The 20,707-nt window shown below is 35.8% G+C and overlaps 1 protein-coding gene across 1 annotated transcript in view; it reads right to left on the minus strand.

Annotated features, from left to right (window-relative positions):
* The window catches only part of SHPRH (SNF2 histone linker PHD RING helicase), a 65,220-nt gene that overhangs the window by 17,788 nt on the left and 26,725 nt on the right, over window positions 1-20,707 (minus strand). Inside the window, exons 15-25 of the mRNA XM_055713254.1 lie at window positions 20,614-20,702; window positions 18,810-18,899; window positions 16,297-16,404; window positions 15,207-15,349; window positions 11,665-11,838; window positions 11,274-11,336; window positions 9,912-10,137; window positions 7,245-7,388; window positions 5,837-5,938; window positions 4,954-5,025; window positions 3,021-3,209 (exon numbers count right to left, since the gene is read on the minus strand). Coding sequence (XP_055569229.1) covers window positions 3,021-3,209; window positions 4,954-5,025; window positions 5,837-5,938; window positions 7,245-7,388; window positions 9,912-10,137; window positions 11,274-11,336; window positions 11,665-11,838; window positions 15,207-15,349; window positions 16,297-16,404; window positions 18,810-18,899; window positions 20,614-20,702 — 1,400 coding nt within the window. The remainder of the gene's footprint in view (window positions 1-3,020; window positions 3,210-4,953; window positions 5,026-5,836; window positions 5,939-7,244; window positions 7,389-9,911; window positions 10,138-11,273; window positions 11,337-11,664; window positions 11,839-15,206; window positions 15,350-16,296; window positions 16,405-18,809; window positions 18,900-20,613; window positions 20,703-20,707) is intronic.

Here is a 20,707-nt window from a genome sequence, read left to right on the forward strand (position 1 = left end):
CTGAATAAATCACACAATTTTCATATTATATGCTGTAAGATACTGATCTTAACCTCAGTATTCTATAGAAACCATAGTAAGTTAGTAATTCTTTGTTAACAGTCCTTAAAGGAATACGAGGTAGAAATTTTTAACAATGCTAAAATGCTGGTTGTTTCGATAGTACATACAGTGAAGCTACAGTATGAACTGTTAATTTTTCATGAATGTTTCATTAATGTTCTCCATGAATGAAGACTTTTCATGAACGGGGCCTTGCTCAAGACACCATGCAAATTCACAGAATTCGTGTTTTTGCTTTGCCCAAAGTGTTGACGAAGAAATACTACAAGAAAACACTACAACTCTTTGCAAAGGACAGTAAATGACATTATCCTTCTGTGTTTTATTTATGAAATTTAGTTGCTCAATGTAATCTATTAAACGTATTTGAATTTTTCTTGTTAGAAATAGGGTGGTATCTCTAAACACTGAGGAAATAATCTGTTAAAACACATATATAGCAAGGTCCTAAGAACTAGCACTTCAAATACACGGTGTATTTACTCCCCCTGGCGCCACATGCCGTCAACTACTTCAAATCTAATGATTTGAGCTCAAAATGGAATTCCAGTTGTTCAGGGAGGCTGACATGAACTACTGTGAACGTGGTAGCACTGACTTCAGTACAAGACAGCAACCCTAGTATACCCGCAAGGTTGACGGAGACTTGCACAGATACCACAGAAGTCTTTGTCAGCACATTGTGTTATTACTTTTAACTATACTAATCAAACTATGATTGGTATGTCCAGCTATATTATAATCATAGTTTAATTAAAGATAGCAGGATCATCTAAATAAAAATATTATAGGTATTCTTTTTTTCATGTTTGCATTTTATTCCAGAATCCTCTGGTTTTTTCCACAACTGTAATAACCAGTTTTTTGGTTTAACACTATTCTATAACAGATTTCTGCAAAGCAAAAAATGTACCTATGCGCCACATTTATGTCAGTATTACTAAAGACTCATGGAGATGCTGTCTCTTCCTCCACCCCTGCCTTCAGCCCAAGGAAAACCCTCTGTTACTAAGAAAAGTAGATAAAACAGTGCAATCAGAACCAATCTCCTACATATTTCTGTCTAGAGGTTCATTAACGTTTGTCATTAGGGCAGCATACAAATTACAAATAAAGTTTCCCCCACAGACTTGAACTTTAAGATCTCTTTTGTAGTAAAGTCAAGCTACAGTATTTTTTTAAGTAGGAGACATACTTTATGTGTATGGCTATTTTAATAAGACTTGAAGAAAATTGATTACCTTTGAAACTCAGACTCTCTGCCAAGCTGTTTGAAATGATCTAATGGGTTGCTAAATTAAGGGATAAGTAAGACAGTACAATGAAAAGACCTTGTCTCCTCAGAAAGTTAGGCTAAAAGGAATAAACAGAAAGTTACTGCAGAGAACAGCTACCAGTCTTCAACAGAGCTGTACTTTGTTAGCGGAAAGCCATGAGAAACAAACTGCTCAGATAGGGAGCTATTTTAAGACTAAAATTCAGTCTTTAATCGACAGTCAACTTTTCAGTAGGTATATGTATCCAGTCAGTGAAGTTTTAGCCAAATACCGACAAGTTTAAAACACAGAGATAGGCAAGAAGCACGAATAGTTTTCCCAAGGTTTTCCTTCTGATTTTTCAAACAAAACCAAAAAAACCCAGAAAGAATACTTGCAGAGTATCCAGCTACATCGAGTCAACACTCATCCAGAATACAGAGAAAAAGCTTACAGCACACTACTAGATGGAAAGAATTGGGGGTGATCTTGAAGAAAGAGGCCTCACAACCATGTTATTGATGACACTTGTGAGGAAAAGAGAATGTCCCTAACACCACACCAGAGAAACCCTTCTCCAAAGAACAAATTCATGGTCAACGGGTTCCAATGGAAAGCATTATTTTTGAGAAATAGTATTTTACAGGATTAACATTTTTCTATTTTCTTCACTACTATTTGATTTATTACTGAATAAACTTTGGGACAAGTTACTGGATATACTCAATAAAATCTGTCCACTAATTTGTTATTGGCCAAGTTAGATGGAGAAAGCATAGAAATAAACTCCCTTCAGGTTTTTCGTTCACCTCTACTAAAAAAGCAGTCAGTTTCTTTCCTCCTAATTATGGTTCCTACAGCAGACAATATTACCATAGATATGCAAAATGCAAAACAACTACTCTGCTTCTCAGGTAGCTCAAGAAAAATTCCAGATAATGAATCTTAAGTTGAGAGTCAGGATTCATGTTCTCTGGCTCACAATGAAGATTTAATTTGAAATATTTACATCATCCTAACAGCCTCATAGTACAGACAGCTTTCTCAAACTAATCATTTCAAGCAAACACATCACAACTATGCCTCATCTCTCCTTGGCTACAAAAAGCCAAAACCACCATAAGAAAAAAAAAACCCCAACCCTAATCACCTGGATACAAACAGCAATTTATTCTACCCGGTGCCAAATGCTTAAAAAAATACCCCAAACATAACCAAAGCTCAGCAAAAGCTGTCCCTCCCCGCCACACCCTAAGACAGCATTACTTTAACAGATGTGTAATTTCCTTTCCTCAGGCACATTTAAAGAGTAGGTGTTAAAAAGATACCCTCTTTCACACTGTTTACTTTCATGTTTTGTTTCCAAAAGCCTTAAATGTTGTGAAAAGGGTAAGTTAGAAAAAAACCACCTGAACCAAAAAAAAAACCAAAAAAAACCCAAGAAATCTTTTACTTGACAGGAAAATGTGCAACCTTCCTTGGGGAAGAATCCAAAAACATTGATTACATTATAAGAAAAGCCTATATACATCTCATCCAATTCAAAAGGAAAAGAACTATACCCATTATAAACAAAAAAAAAAGTGAACCTACTTATAAGAACTGGGTAGATTCGTCTGCATAGATGCAGCGTGCAACAAAACACAACAAATACACACTGCTGAAAAAGTTTGGGCCACAAAGCTCATATAAACAACATACCTTTACAGGAATATCATCCTCCTGATTTGCAGATTCTGCAGTGAAGACGTAAGATATTTCTTTATGAGATGTTGTCTGCCTGCAAATGGCACATTTAATTGAGCTCCGGCGGGTGCCAACGCTGTACTGTTCTATGATGATAGCTATACACTCATTACAAAAACAATGTCCGCATGTCAGCACTGCCCACTATGCAGGGAATTAAGAAAAACAACACAACACAGTATCAGTTTTAGATCAATGCAAAAGGAAAACAGTGTACTAATACGTGATAATTTAGATTTTCATAGAAACATTATTTTTATGAAACTCAGATTAAAATTGAAGAATTTTTAAATTTTTAGCATTCCAACTGCTAAAAAGCCTGGATTTCAACGTTTTCCAGCACAGAAAAGATTCACAATCCACAGAAGTTCTCTGCATTTATTGTTCTTTTTTGCATTTCCCTAGTCCTAAACTTCAGGAAAAACATTAAAGTCTTACATTTCTATGAATCATGATTCTTAATGCATAGGTTAAGTAAACAGATTAAGTATTTACACCATTTTTAAAAAAATTACAAACCTGTTTATATTAGCCTTCTTTAAAAGTCTTTATCTATACATTCATAACAGATCACTCTTTATTAAAAAATCATAAACAAACTGCTTTAACTTTTATCAATTGTTACGTCCTAGATAACATCTTGGGAATTTAGAAGATTTTGAATAGAGAGGCTTAATTTTTTTGATAGAATGCATTAGAAACAGAAGTTTACATTGAAGAAGCTGTTCTTTTGCAGGCATAGAATATCTATGTGTCAGCTGTGACCTTCCGTAACAGAGAAGTAATTTGTAAACCAGTGTTTTTGCACCTAGAAATAGTGTCTTTCTCTGTACTAGTCTGTTCTATAGGCCAACCTAAAAGGAAAAAAAATAGTTTTCATGGGTCCAAGTAGCAAAGGAAACTGACTACATGACTATCAAGTTGAAGATATTTTAGGCTTTGTAAGGTTCTTTCAATCAAAATGGGATGTAAAGCACTTGAAAATTTCCTTGCAACATGACTGCTACTACCATCCAAAGTGGCAGTCTCAGCCAAAGTTAAAGAAAAGATTATTTTTCCTTTCAGTAAGCTCCTCCAACTCAGAGATGAAACAGTGCAAACAACTGTTTTCTGTAAAAACCCTTGGAAGAGGAATGCAGAGAGAATTTTGGAAACATTGCAGGACACCGGTTCGTGCTTATACATGTCTATAAAGCTAACAGAAGCTAAACAACCTTAAAATAGCTATCCTAAAAAAAGAGACAATTCAGTTTGACTATATAGGAGTCTGCTCACGCTTTTACCTAATGCATGTAAAGGATAAACTATGGCTTTGTACTTTATGATACAGATCAGTTCTGATTAAATCTCATTTAAATTTCAGCTCCTGTAGTTCAGCAGGTAAGTGGTGGGGAAAAAAATCCAGATTGCCAGTCTTTATTCTACTGGGCTTTAGTACTGTTTAAGTAGCTGATAGCTATTTCTTTAAAAGTCTAGAAGAAAAAACATACTATCAATGAGAGCTGTTACAGTAAAATACAACAGTATACTACAGAAGCTTACCTATTTCTTCAATCTGTTAGCTTATAAATGACAAAGATTTTTTTCTGACAGAAGTATGAAAGCAAAACTTCGAAGTTTTAAAACAAGCAGCAATACACATTTTTGGAACATTTTTGTTGGAACACTTAAGCACTGATGTCAACAGCTGAAGGCAGAAGAGGCGCCTGCATCTGAGCAAGATGTTATTTCAGGGGAGCGGCTGCCTGGTGCACTACAGGAAGGGGCCTATTTCCCCTGTTTCAATACAATGTTCATTGAAAATCAGATGCTGAAAAAAACCGACACACAACTGACTCAGATCTAGGTAGACACTGTAAGAACAAAACCTGCTGGCTAAGTATCTTACCTGTTTTCCCAGTTGACGTGCACAGATTGGACACGGCTCTGGGTTAACTCCCCCAGTAGTTTTATCCTGAGACTGCAAAGTAGAAAAAAAATACAAACTTGGTGTTTCAACAAATAAAAAGTTCTTCTATATTTAAGACATGCTTCTAGAAAAAATGAACAATGAAGTCCTTAAAAAACCCTGTATGAGCAAATTAAAGATCATTCGTGAATAATTAAGTCTTTCTTGAGAAGTTAAAAAAATATGTCATTTTTGGTAAATAAAAGGAGCACTGTTCATACTGCAGTCCTTCAGACAGTACCTGAATTTCTACTCGAACTTTGAAAAATCCAAGTAAAATCGTGCTTCAAACAAGAAACTCCTCACTAGCTTCACACTGTTGTAAAAACAGGTTAATATACCTCATCATGCTTAACTATGCTTATTTAGGCATAATTGTACTTACTGGTACAGTATGATTAAAATAATGTATAATACATAGGTTTTGACTGTTTTGGTTTGTTGGTTTCTTTACGCTTATTTAACCTACAGATCTCTTTGACTTTGTTTAAGAAGGTAAGCTCTTCATAAAATATCAAGGGTACATGGAGAGGTACGTAATTTTACAAGACTTCTACTAAATATGGTCCAGTTAGTTTTAATTAAATTTTTAACCATCAAAAACTAGTTCATAGTTTTGTAACTGTGTAATGAAGCAAACAGGCAAAATACAACTATTCAGCAACACAAAGAATGACACATGGAATTTTAATATGTAATGAATTTTTACAGAAAATATATTTTCTTTAAAATGTAAGTTGTCAATAAAAATAACGGCAGGTTTCTTCCACTAGGTAAACAGAGTACATCAGTTCGGTAAAGACCAAGGAACTGTAAACCTTACTTTCTCCAGATTGGTGAGATACAGAAGTTGTCCTAGTTTCTTTTGAAGCTGTGATTTGGCAACTGCCTTGTCATTCAAAAGTTTCACTCGATTTTGCTCTACCTAAGGAAACGGTATTAAACAAATTAATAAAAAGAAAAAAAAAAGTGAAGTTTTACAAAAAGGATTACATTAACGTTTTTGGCAAAATTCAACGGAGTAATTTATGGGGGACAGACAGAAGAACAGCTCATGCTGTAAATTTAAGACACACTTCTCACCAAGCAAATTACTATTCCTTTCCTGTACCCAGTATGAACACAGTACTGTGAACAGGTTAAGACCCAGGAAGTATATAAACTTGGTCTTTATTGTTTTATTTGCATTATTGGTTCTTTACAGAGAAAAAAAATTAAAATAGCATTTTTTAAAACGTTTCTTTCAAATTTAATTCAATTTATCATCTATCTTCTTACAGCCAAATAGATCCTAGATTCTACTGCTGGTTTCAAAAACAATGTGTAAGAAACAATTATTTTTTTTATACTTCTTAGAAGCCCTTAATTTTCATGTAACCTATACAAAGACAAAAACATCAAGCTGACACCTTTTAAATTAATTACAGTTGGTAGTGGTACAGTTGTTAATACTACAGAAGAGGCAAGCACCCGAAGGATGAAGGATAAAGTAATGAGTGTTTCTTTTATGTTTAAAAATTCATACACAGATCTTAGACTTTGTTAAACATTTGTTAAGGACAGTGCTCCATTTTAAAAATTGCTTTAATACATAGACAAAATTGACTGTTTCCCTACAGAAAGAAAAAAAACCACTTTTATCTAACACTGAATCTCACTGAAAAAAAGCACAAAATGTTCTACTGAAAACATATTTCTATTGGTGGGGAGGAAAAAAAAACCAAAACCAAAACTGAGGTTAAATCAACCCAGCATTTTCTCTGTGTTCATGAACAGAAAGTCTCAGACCTGGTTCAGAAAATCCAAGATACTGGAAAAAAATAGTAATTGTATTTTAGGTTTTCACGGCTCGTTTTTAGGTCCTTATGGAAAGTAGCAATATAGGTGAGAAAACAGATCAACTTAATTTTCCACCAGCTTGGGAAAACTGGGCAATTGCAGAGAAAGGTCCCAGAGCCATTCACCTGCTGCTGGAGGACAGCAATCTTTTGGAAGCATGCCACTCTTACAGTCAGAAGGCTGACAAAAATATCTCAAAATAAAAGTTACAGGCTCAAAAGGCCTACACTGAATGTAGAAACAGACAGGAACTCTACTCCACCAAGATGTTCTCAAATGGAAACAGGGGCATATTACAGACATTATACATAGATCTAGATACAGACTTTTTTTTGTAGAAGGTATAGGTTCTTTCAGAAAAAAAAACATTTCTTTCCAGCCAAGTACTTTACCTCATGTGGTTCTATGATGTGGAGAACTGGTGGATTTGGTTTTGGTTCATCAGGATGACGCACTCTCAGCCGTTCTGTAGCCATTGCCAGTTCATCAATGGCAGACACATGATCCCTAAGCACCATCCAATATTCATGAAGTAACTGTAAGAAAAGTCCAAATGAGTTAGTAGCAGAACTGAGCTGAGTTCCCTTTATATGATTCTGCCATACAATGTATAATGTGAAAATCTTTTTGGAGTAAGGGATAATATTTCTTTACAGTAATTCAGCCACAACAACAAATAATTATGAAGGAAAACAAACGATAAAGAGATCATCTTGCCTGCTGTCTTTCCCAGCCTCTCTTTATGAACAGCTATAAATAGCTGTCTCTCATTTCTTCTACAATTGCTTTAACTCATGCAATAAAAGGTCAGAAACAAAATGCTTTACAAGACTAAGCAAATGCTGAATAAAATAAGGAAAAGTGATTAATCAATTTTAAATAGCTAGCTATAATAGTACTAAGACTGCTTCTTAATGATGAAGTATGTTTTAAAGAAACGTTAACAGTTTGAGTGGTCTTGATAAAGGCACAGACAAGTACAAGGCGAAGATAACAGCAGATTCAGTTCTCCCAAGAAAAATTCTTGCTTTCTACAAAAGAGACAGATACAACTGGAAGTATACTATACATATAAAACAGACATTATTTTTAAATTACTAATAGTACAGTAAAATATTTCTTCCCTAGCTTTCCACTTTTTACATATTTTATAAAAAAAAATATCTCCAGTGATCTTACTGAAATCCTAAGACCTTTTGCAAATGCCAAAAATTAATATTTGTTGATTTCTGATTTTTGAATTGTAGAGATATTTCTAAACACTCAGCTGCTGGGGGGTGTGCTGGTTGAAAGTCTGGGGATTTTCTTTTAGCATAAGAAAGACTAATGATGCATTTGTTTGGAGCTATGCCTAGATGAGAAACATAAAATTACTGTGTATTAAATCTGGCATTCAGGGTAAGGACAGTGAATAAGATGAAAGGAGCTTGCTTCCCCAAAATTAAGGAAACTAAACTAAAATTGCTTTTGCTAAAAAAAAAAAAAACACACAATTTTTTTTTTTTTAGATTTAAAGGCTTATTTTAAAGAGTGTCATCCCTGTAGCTCAATGTAGATGAGAATAGTACAGACAATTGACTCAGTATTTCCAAGTCACAAAAGATGGAATCACAACAGCACTATTTTCATTCTCATTGGTATTTTAGCCCCAACTTTTGTTTCCTAAAGTAAAAGGACATGAAGAGACTGGGTTCCTTTCCTGCAGCAGAAAATCTCCAATACATAGTAATGCCTTGGTAACTAGTTATCTTATGTCGTCCTCCTTTTGTGAACTGCTACAAGCTGAGGATATAAAATAACAAAGCACAAGAAGAGCTAGCATTATTATTCTCCAATCACCATTTTGGTACCCTAAGTGAGTGACCTGACTTTGCTGACAGCAGCACAACTTTAAGGGTTTAATAACTTCAACTATCAGATAACTAAATACTGATCGAGATGTCATTTTGTTTAAAAAGGTTTTGCACTATGTTACACTGTAACCTGCTAAATTTTTTTTAAGGCAGCTCTGGATTAAGTCTCACTCTTAAGTAGCGCTACCAATTTGAGGAAAATAGGTGATCAGTAACCAAGTTTGCTGAAAAATAAAGACAGACAGAATTCCATTAGTCAAAGACACATAAAGCAAATCACTCTATAGTCTCTTCTTCTATAGACAAAAGCTAATAACAAATGTTTAAATTCTTCAATAGCATACTTCTGCAAGAATTATCTTGCCTTTTTCAAAACCTCCTAGTTTTGAAAAAAAATGAGTGACAATTTCCTAGACTTATGAAACAGAAAGCCTAGGAGAAAGATCACAAGGGCGATAACCCTTCAAGGAACAGGAATTTCCTCTGATGTCAGACCACAAAGAAACCCAACCCATACAGAAGAGTCAAACCTGGCACTAGTGTACCAAGTGTGTTCTACTGAAGCTGAGGTCCGTGTTAATGAGGAGAAGCATTCAAGAGAAAACACTTTTGATGGCACCTAAGCTGTAAGACAGGATGATACCCATGTGTGCAACAGGTATTCCCTCTTCTCCATCACCAGTATATATTCACTACAAGGAAACACACACACACACACGGATGCATAAAGAAATTCACAGTATACTCCTGCAGTTCTCTGATCCAAACAGAAGACTAATTTCAGGTTGCATTGTGCAGTAAACAAGATCCAGGAAATAAAGCAATAATGAAAGGATGTCTGTAGCTAGCATAAGACTGAAAGTAAACTGAATTACAGAATGGACCAATGTTCTATTAGCTGAGTTTTGCTATATTCCGATTTAACTGAACAGATTAATACATTTAATTTTATCTGTATACTGTCTTAATAGATGCAACTACATTGCTTACTAACATGCTTAGTAGCCAGTATAGCTTTTAGAAACTCTTAAATCATATATAAACCATTTAAAATCAAATCTTGTAATAAGCACTGCAAATAAGCTTTGTGTAGGTAAACCCTAATTTCAGGAATACAGCTTAGATTTGTTCATGTTTAATCTAAATTTGTTTATATTACATTAAATGGACTACATGACTGTTCCATCACCATCGCATTTACTGTACCTTATATTCCTTTTTCCACGCTTCATACAGTTCCAGAAATATGCTGCCTTCTTCAGTTAGCTTGATATCCATTCGGTGAGCTTTGGCAAAGGAGAGAAGAGCTTTCAAGGCACGTTCAGTTTCACTGGTCGCCCACAGACCTCTACTTGTGGTGGGCAAACGGTCATCAACGAGCCCTTCTTCATCTTCTATCATCTCCTCAAATATTGCCATTTGGCCTTTCACACTTAAAAACAAACCCAATACAATACTTATCACTGGTTTTGTACTTCCACATCCATTTCTACTTATTCACCTTCTAATATTTGGTTAAAGGATAATGCAAACCCAACAAATACAAACAGCTGTTTTCTTACTCAATATCCCAAAAGCTTGCTTCAAACACAGTGCCCTCAGTACCAGCAATGAAATCACTGTACAGGCCATTTTGTCAGCTCAAAATCATCTATAGCTATTAATAAAGGCTTACACATCTTAATTATCTTTCAGTAGTTATTAATGATTAATGTCACATTCATTTAAAAAAATGCAATATTGACTTTTTAAAGCAGCAAGAGTTGCAGTTAAACTCTAATGCAAAATTTGCTGTGTATTGCACTATTTAAAAACACTACAGCTTCCCAGTTCACTCCTTGACAAATAATATTAATTCAGAAACACACTAACATTTCCTAATGATTCCAGCATCATTATGTAACAGAGATCCCACTAGTAAAGACTTTTCAAAATGTATTCTCAGCGACCTCAAGATTTTTCAATCTAATTTTGACATTGTGAGGGACATGAGAGATAAAACTCAAAGAGAAAGCATGAAGAGGGCTGTAATCTATGCCTCTCAGTAATGTCCACTATGCATACTTCTCTCACACCATGTGCTGATGCAACCCTTCTTTCAGCTCACAGCTGCCTTCGTGTCTGAAATCTCCTGTCACATTACAACTTTAGTTAAATTCTGTTACTATTATACAGAATTAAAACAATAAATCTATGAATGAGTATGGTATAATACCACTTGCAATTGGACTGAAAATAAATATTTGCACAAACAGGAATATGCGTTTAATTAGGATACTTGTATTTATACACACTTTCTGAACACTTAAACACTTCATTTCAAAAGTATGGTTATAGTACAGGAGCTTGAGAAAAAGTGGCATGTATTCATTCCTTGTGCACAACTTCTCCAGATGAAATTTACATAAAAAATTAAACTTGAGTAGTAAAATTGCCATCAAGGCCACTAGCAAGAAGTTGCTGTAATTTGTGCATAAAGTTATTTCAGAAAACTTAAAGGAGAAAATACAAAAGAGTCCAACTTTCACATTTTTTTATAGTGAGAAGTTTATAAAGCTATGAACTTACGTATGAGAAAAGAGCTTCGACTCATATTCTGTGAACAACTCATCAGCCTTACAAAAGACACAGCTGCAATACAGAAGATTGATTTCTGATGAAGCAAACACTTGGAATTTCAAAGTAATTCCTGTAATTCCCTATTCCAATATATAAAACCACAAAAAGTCCTTAAAAAAAGAACAATTTAACAGTCCTATGTATACTTGATACAGTAATGACAGGAAAAGATTTTGTAAGAATAAAACCAAATTAAGGTCGTGATTCTAACAAATAGATCTGCAATATCTGTGTGCGTACAAATCCTGAATACAGAATAAAGACTTTAATCTCTTATTTAAAATGAAAGAAAAATTTAATGAAACACTTCTAAAGTGTATTTTCCATTTTCAAGACATACTTGTTAAGTGGAAGTCTAACAGGTCGCAAATGGCAGATAGTGGCAGCCTCAATAACCTGCTTAGAGGGAGGGCCTTCTAAGTTTTTCACTGCTTCTCTTACAATCTTCTGGAACTTCTTCACTTCTTCCAACTGGGTTGTGAGCAGGTATTGAAGGCCTCTGCAATCACGGAATCTGATTTAAAGAAAAAGGGAACTAATTGCACACCGAGACACCAAATTCAAACTTAATTCAGTATTTTGAAGTATAAGAGAAATAGCAATCCAGGACAACATACAAAGGTCATATAATAAGTAAATGCTTATTACTGCTACGTGTAATGCTGTTAGAAATCATACCATCGTGTCCCCTGAGATGATGCCTGGTATTTCTAGAACAGAAAGACACTTTCCATGACTTGAGAGATGCAGCTGAATATTAGCAGGCAACACCAACCTGCAACATTCTGGTCCACAATGCAAATCTACTAAAGGTAAACAACTGCATATACTTAGTTTTATTTGCATCTGTTGGCCAACAAACTGATTTTCAGTGCACCTGTGCCATTCACAGCAGACACGTGCACCCATCACAAAATTACACTGCATTTTGCAAGTTAGCTTTCAAAGTTAAAATTACTAAATGGACGTAACACTGAACTATTTTCCTAAAACTCAGCTGTCTGTCTTGATTGGAGTGGGAACATGAACACCAATTAAACACCTCCTGTATTGTTGTGTTCTTCTTGTGAGCAGAGGTCTCTTGCTGAGAATGCACCAGTTATGCAAGGTCTGGCATCCATGGACAGGACAGTGCATTACAAGACTATGGTTCTACCCCATATGGAAAGTTTGATCCAAAACATCCCTTTTATAAAGTGTGGAGAGAAAAGCACAGGTTTAACACCACTAGGAAAGTCTGGCATTTAAGATGACCTACTTAAGCAGTATATATTTTAAAATAAAATAGAGAAGTCTGCCTAACCAGGTAGCCTGAAAATACATGTAAATTGCAATCACAAGTCTGTTGTTAGTATCATCAGTTGTCAAATATTCCAGATTTATAAAAATTTCCCACACTACACCCTGGATTAACCATCTCTAATACTCAACCAGAGATTAGCACTTGTTACTTCCACCACTGACCAGTAGTACTTCACAAGACACTGTTCTTTAAGGTTTTATTGCACATGCTAAGATGAATTAAAAAGAAAATAAGTTTTATCCCTATTTTATAAAGGTGATATGAGTCGCAGATAGCTCTTCCAAAGTTATATAACCTGTAAGCAGCAACAATTTAAAAACATACTTCCTAGTAAGAAAAAAAAAACCTCGAATTTTTTTCCCCAGTATGACCCAGACAATCATATAGACAGACACACAGGCACATGAGCACAGTGTGAACACGCGAACAATCCTTTCCTCGAATTTATTTTAACCAGAATGAGATGCTATCATTCTTAAATAACACTTAACCATAAAACACTCATATCCAGACTCACAGACTGGTTGAGGCTGGAAGGGGACTCTGGAGGCTTCCTTGCTCAACCCCTTTCCTCAAGCAGGGTCAGCTAGAGCTGGTTGCCTAGGACAATGCTCAGACAGCTTTTGAGCATCTTCAAGGATGGAGAGGAGCCTCCACCACATCTCTGGGTAGCCTGTGCCAGTGTTCAGTTACTCCCACAGTAAAAAAAGCATTTCCTGATCTTCAGAGGAACCTCCTGTGTTTCAGTTTGTGCCCACTGTCTCTTGTGCTGTCACTGAGCACCGCTAAAAAATAGCCTGGCTCCATCTTTTTTGCACCTCACCTTTAGGTATTTATATATATTAAGGGGATCCCCCCTGAATTGCTGAACAGTCCCAAGTCTCTAAGCTTCTCATGTGAGAGATGCTCCAGCCTTTTCATCATGTTCTTGGCCCTTTGTTGGACTCTCTCCAGTATGTCCATCTCTCTCATACTGGAGAGCCCAGAACTGGACAAAGAGTACTCCAGGTGTTGCCTCACCAGCACTGAGCAGACAGAAAAGATCACCTCCCTCAACCTGCTGGCAATATTTTGTCTAATGCAGTCCAGGATACCATTAGCCCTCCTTGCCACAAAAGGCACATAGATGGCTCTTGGTCAACTTGGTGTCCCACCAGAACCCCCAGGTTCCTTTTCCGCAAAGCTACTTTCCAGCTGGGTGTCCCAAATATCCACTTTGAACAGACAGAACTTCCTTCTTCCTTCTCACCATAATTCTGAGTTTTGAAGAAAGAAGAGGTAAAGTTTTGTATCTTTATTTAGATTATTCGACAGAATTATGTTAAGTACAAAAAGCAAATGAAGCTTACTTCCAGCAAGGGCAAGGAACTGTGCCACCTTTTGTGATCACGATAACGGAGTAGTCATAGTGGATGATGTATCTTCACATATTTAACTAACACCTGTGCAGTTTTAAGTATTTAAATTTACACACATATACACATTTTTATAACAACATTAGGTATTTATATACATATGTATATGCATGTACTTATATATTATATATATAAATAAAAATATGTATTTAACTAAAACAAGATTCAGAAAGATCGTATTTAAGAGCATAATGATTGTTCATGTAGCTGAGAAAACTGCCTGAAGTTAAACTGTGAGAGCATTCTCTGTCCTACGTCTCCCTTTTCTGTATGAACTTACAGAGCTGGAGCACAGGACATACAAAAAAAGGCTGGGAGAAAAGGGTTTATTCAGCCTTAAAATGAGATTGCTCATGGGAGACACTATTGCTTTCTACATCCACCTAACTGGAACGTACAGAGAAGACTGAGCCAAACTTTTCTCAGAGGTGTATGGTGAAAGGACAACAGAAAACAGACACAAGATGCAACACAGGAAATATTAACTAGATAGAAGGATTTTAATTATATTTTTTTCCCCCACCAATGGGTCAAATACCAAAAGAGGTTTCACATAGAAGCTATGAAATTTCCCTCCTTGGAGATATCCTAAACTTAGCAGGACAAATCTCCCTGTGCAACCTAACTGGGCTGAATCTCTGAGCTGGGAGTTGGTCTAGGTGACCTCCAGATATCACTTCCAATCCATTACTCTGTAATTCTACACAATAGCGGTAGTTTTGTCTCTAACATGAAACCAGACCAAAATTCTTCCCTTAGAAAAGAAGTGATGCTATTTTATGTTGTTACACGAGGACTTTCTCATATTGTCTACTTTCCATTTAAGCACTTCAGGTTTTTTTAGAGGTTACTCAATTTTAATGCAGTAAGCTTTGAATCTTTCTTGCTCAGCAGTTGCGTGAGTACAGAAGACTGTAAAGTCACAGTAGATAATAAAAAGGAACATTTAAAAGAATGCTAGTCTAGGAAAAACCTGTAATTCTCCTGCTTTTCTAAGTCTTTTATCTAGTTATGCTTTTTGGGGGACTGTTTTTGAAACTTAATTGCAGCCCAGATGCTCTGAAGCAAACGCCTGCTATTTAATTGCAATTGTTAGCACAAACTGGTAAGAGGACTTGAGCAGATTCAACTGTATTAATTAGCTTATTTTAGCTATTCTCTTACTTCTCTGCCATGGAGAGTTTATTAGTCTGCTGTTTGTAGTTGATGGTTATTTCATTTTGCACACGTTGAACAAGCTCCTCATCGATGGCATACTGTATTGCTGTCTGGATGACATCCAACCACCAAGGAGAACCTGAATGTATCTGTATGTAAAAACAGATTTCTCCATGATCATTCAACAAACAACCAATCTACTCATTGCAGCAAAAGCTTAACAGTGCTCTTTAGGCCACACTCAGACTGGTAAATTCCATGGAAAGTGGAATATGAGAGTATGTTTAAAAAAATATTCCCTTTCCTGTTTAAGTGAATATGATTAAGGAATTTTCTACATACCCACCTACTTCCACACCTTCAAATTGCTGCAGTAGTTACATTCACTGAGGCCATCTACACAGAAGAGCCACACAGATACTGTAATCTCAAAGTTTCCTCTTTCTCTCTCTCTCAAAGAGATGAAAGGATCATTTAATCAGAGAAAGCAAGCTCTCTGTGAAATTAATGTGAAAGAAGATGCAGAAGTTTACTTCCTCATGTGCCATTTCCCCCTATTTCTTTATTATTTCTCCCCTATTGTGCAAATGACAAGCAGCATTTCAACTCAGGTGTTCATCAATTCATTAACGGTTTCCATCTTTCCATGAAACCTGAATTGTCATATTGACTAAACACAATTAAACCCGAAGCACAATGACTAAATGCATGTCGAAGAACAGTTCCTTTGAAAGTAACTGAAACGCCATCTGATACAACACAGGAATGTTCAAGGCCAAAACCTGTAACATTTACCTAAATTACAAGTGCAGCACAGTCAAAACAAAAATCAAGCATGATGTTAAACTACTTGAATCATCTCTCCATGTACTTCTGGTTTTAGTCATCTGTTCTTTGAGGACTGTGTGCCTCTATGTGGGGAACACAGAATATGTTTTGGAGCTGTGCGTGTGTGCACACACTGCCAAAGTCCCATTTAAAATAGGCCTTCAAAGAACTCAGATAATAAACAGCTGGAGTACTGGATAGCCAGATGAAGCTAATGTTTTTTTAAAAATCTCATAATTCAGACACTAAACATGTAAGAGGTACTTGCCTTTCTCTGGAGCTCCCGAATGGTCTGAAGAACTGGTTGTAAGGCCTGATGGGCTTCTGCAACTTCCGCATTGGATTTACTCATATAATGCTGTCGGAGCTGTTCTGCCTGTATGGAAATAAGAGCTTAAATTATGCACAAATCATATCTATGAAGAATAACTGAAAATATAAAAACTTCCCAGCTACCATAAAATTTTAAAATCTTAAGCTTCCTACTTCTACCTTTCATTTATAAGTAGTATCTAGCATTTTTTTCCTCTAGAATCTAGCATTTATTAGCAAGCCCACAAAAGAATTTCAGAAGAGAAATGACTACAAAGATGCTAACTATGCAATTTTGCTTTTGGACAAGCCCAAACAACACAACAGGATACGCTGCATTACAAAAATGAACTGGAATTTAATTCTTAATTCTTACTTCCCTGTAAATTAAAATTGTGTTATTAAATTAAAATTGTGTTATTAAATTAAATTAAATTACATTGTGTTGAACAGGCAAACAATAAAACGACCCTAGAACAACATGAGAACAGGACAATTTAACTTACCTACATAGAAAACTTACCCATAAAAAACCAAGAAAGGTTTATATTTCATTATTTTTAGGTGGATCACAATTTTTTCATAAAAATTACTTCTGACAGTGAAAACCCCTCTTGGTATGCAGGTGTCTCCACAATACAGTGAGTACCAGTTTATTTGATATTTTAACAACTGATGAACAAGTTACATTTCTTACAAGTAACATGTACACACATATGTATCTTTCACCATTACATTGTGATTTCACTGGGTATTCTTATTCTGTGCATCTTAGGATGTGTTTAAGTGTCTTCTTTTTGTTTGCTAGTATCAAAATAATTATAGTATTATTGTTACAGATGAAGCTCAGTTTACCAGGAGTGTATAGGACTCTCAGGTATTTGGATGAGCTACTGGCAAAAGATAGCTACAAAAAACAATCTCTGCTTCATTATTTGTAAGCAAAATACAAATTCTCCAGTCCTCCTCTTTACAATATCAGAAGAAGGTGATATAAAAAAATTGCTAGAGCTGCAGGCCAATAGAAAAAATGGGCAGTATTTCTATAAAAGCAGGTAGAAACTTCTTTAAATATTTTAAAGAACAAGTCTCATTAAAAGAGAGTAAATACTACCTATGCATAGAATTTGCATAAAAATGATAAAATATCACAAGATATTCAAATAATAAGACAGATACTGAACACCACCATATAACTGGAGATGTTGAAAGAACTGGGCTTGTCCAGCTTGGAGAAGAGAGGCTTAGAGGATATAAAATAGCACCCTTCCAGCAGCTAGAAGGGAATCACCAAGAACTGGGAGCCAGGCACTCCACTGAAGTAGATGGCAAGTGAACAAGGGACAATGGCTATAAATTGGAATGGGAGGTTCTATGTCATTACTTTTTGCCCCCAATATGAGGATTATTAAGTATTGGAACAGGCTGTTTAGATACATTGTGAAATCTCTTTCCTTGGAGGTTTTAACAGCCCAATTGGATAAAGCCCTGAGTTATCTTGCCAGAAATCAGTGTTGACCCTGCTCTGCGCGAGAGGTACAGCTAGACACCTCCCAAGGTCCCTTCCAACCTAAATGATGCCACAGTAACAATGTTCTTTTGCAAATGTAGTCCATATATCCACTATGAGTAACCAGTGAGGAGGACCAGTGATCCCAGCTATCTTACCAGGTATTTCCCCAGTTAAGGTTAAGGATATAGTTAAACAGGGACACAGAGTAACACACAGCGACTCACTCATCTGGCCAAAGACTGTCAACCTTTCTATATGTTTAGGCAGTATAAGAGTGATGGGGTGAACCAGTTGCTGTAGGGCATGTGAATACAATATAGATAATACAGGGAGGACCTGGGCAGATGCCACTGGCAAACTTTAGGCTACAAAGAACACTGCAAATCAGGACCTTCTCAAGAAGGATTCAAAGAAGATGTTATCAGTACCACACACAGGACCAAAAAAAGAGGTATAAAACCAGCTTCAAGGCATGACTGAGAAGATGATTAGGGCATCTATGCAAGAAACAAACTTCACCTAGAGAAGACTGTGACTGTCTGCAGTCAAAATGAGAAAAGTAAAGAAAATCTGAGGAAATAAAGGACTCAATTCTGGATGATGTATTCTTTATCAGTAACATCTATGCAAGTTATTTCCACAAGAACATTGTGGGGTGGGGAAAAGCACATTTTAGACATGAAAATTATTAAAACCTCAATAAAAGACGCTCACAAAACAGAGATTACCAAGCACTCGGAACAGCAGCATTTTACTGGACATTTCTGCTCTCACCTCACACAATAAACACCTCTTGATTTTACTAACCTGAAAGGAACTGTACGTAGTTACATTTTAAGTTGCACTTATTTGAAATCTAGTTAATGTTAATTCTTCTGTTACAGAAAATATTGAAAAATAAAAAACTGAAGAGGTCCTCTTCAAAATTTATTCATATATAATAAATAAACATTTACCTCTTCTGCAAGTCGGCTGTCACGCAAAGTTGGGGGAATTCCTGGGTGCTTTGCCAACAATTCCATCAAATTGTGTGTAGAATGAAGTCTCTAAATACAGAAAGTCAACAGCAATCATGAAAAAATACATTGCAACATCTGTGACAGGAAAAGCTTTAACAGCAAAGAAAGCTTAGAGCAAGAAGTTAGTAGTCATTTACAATTAATTTTATTTTTTCTTTGTTAATCTAGAAGCATCTTCTAAAGGCAATGAAGATTCTTCGAGGTTGGAAATGAAACATTAAAAAGACCTTCAACACCTCGAAAGCAAATTGGCAGGCAATTTTGATGCCAAGTCATCAGATTCTGTCCTATACTCACCCTCTTAATTAAAACAGCCCTTGACAGTATGGAAAATGAATTATTTATCTCAGAGCCCATTCTTTTATAAATATCTTTCAGAGTATTATAATTCATTTAACTTTATTTTGCTTTAGATAAGCTATTAGAAAAACAAAACAGCTTCCAAAAGCTTCAATCTTTTTTCATGTTTTTCATTTTTCTGAAATAAAAGGTGACTGAATAGAACATGACATTTCTGTTTGTTTTTAGGGAAAATAAACTTGATTGTTAATATAAGGCAACTCCTTTTACCTAGGTTCACCCTACGTATCCTAAACCAGACCCCTAATATTACGCTGACTGCTCATCTCCCACAAACTCATACTAATAACTTCAACTATCGCGAACTTGTGCAGTTCTCACCTACTGGATTCAGTTCCCCTTTGCCCTATTACTATCTCAGCCACTGAAGAGCACTGGCCAGCAGTAGTTTGCCATTATCATAAAGAGCTAAGCCTACACAACTGGGAAGCACTCAACAGAAGCTGAGTTTTATTACACAAAGGCTATATTAACCAGTGTACATTTTTCAGAAGGAAAAAAAAGCTTTACTGGATTGCATAATCCAATAAAACAGCTTAATTAATCTTGTTATGAGTAGCTTAAAAAGTTTATGCTGATATGGCTATGCTAAGTGAAAAACGCCTCTGGGAAGTCACAAAGGAGAAAGGAAGATCAAAGGAACACAACAGAGCCATGAGATGACCACAGGCAGGATCATCAAACAGTAACTTATGGAAGCAAGCAAAGTAAAGAAATAGATAATTGAACACTTCTTATTTACCTGTCATTAACATTTTAAATATCTTGTTATGCTTAAGAAAATTTTGGTCAATTTAGAACTGACATTTCTTGAAGACATAAAATACGTTACTTAGAGAACCACTGCTTTTTTACCAGGAAAATATATTCATATTTTTAATACAGTATTCAAAATGTATTAATATATTGCCTGAAGAGAAAATTCACTTTTATTCTTTTTCACGCTTTGACGCCCCTCCAGAGAACATCATCTGCAGTGCAACAATGTTATTATTCTCTACCATTTAGCACATTAATATCATTCTCAACAAAAACCCAGCAGCCTGTATTTGCAGGATGTAATATGGTACCATTAATGTGAGTAGTCACAGCTACATACACAAGTCTAGGAATTCAGCTTGTTAAGTTTATTGCAGAACAGCAGGTGGAGATCATACACTGCTTCTGGGATACCGTGAAGACTCACGGTATCTTTAGAAAAAAGAAAAAAGGAAACATGAAGATCACTGGACAGACTCCTATCTAAAGATCATGACAACGACAGCAGACTGAAAGAGTCATTCAGCACACCAATGGGAGGAAGAAAAGACTGACCTGGTAAATTAAATCTAAAGTATTCCAGTTCTTAACTACATCTCTTTACATTTGAATGCTCACTCACTTGCAAGGAATCTGTTTTGAGCTTTTCTTTGTGCTCTTCAGATGATCGTAAAACTTCTCTGTACAGCTCTGCAGCCAATGCATATTCTCCTGAA

Source organism: Falco cherrug, chromosome 6, assembly GCF_023634085.1.
Source record: "Falco cherrug isolate bFalChe1 chromosome 6, bFalChe1.pri, whole genome shotgun sequence".
Classification (NCBI taxonomy): Eukaryota; Metazoa; Chordata; class Aves; order Falconiformes; family Falconidae; genus Falco; species Falco cherrug.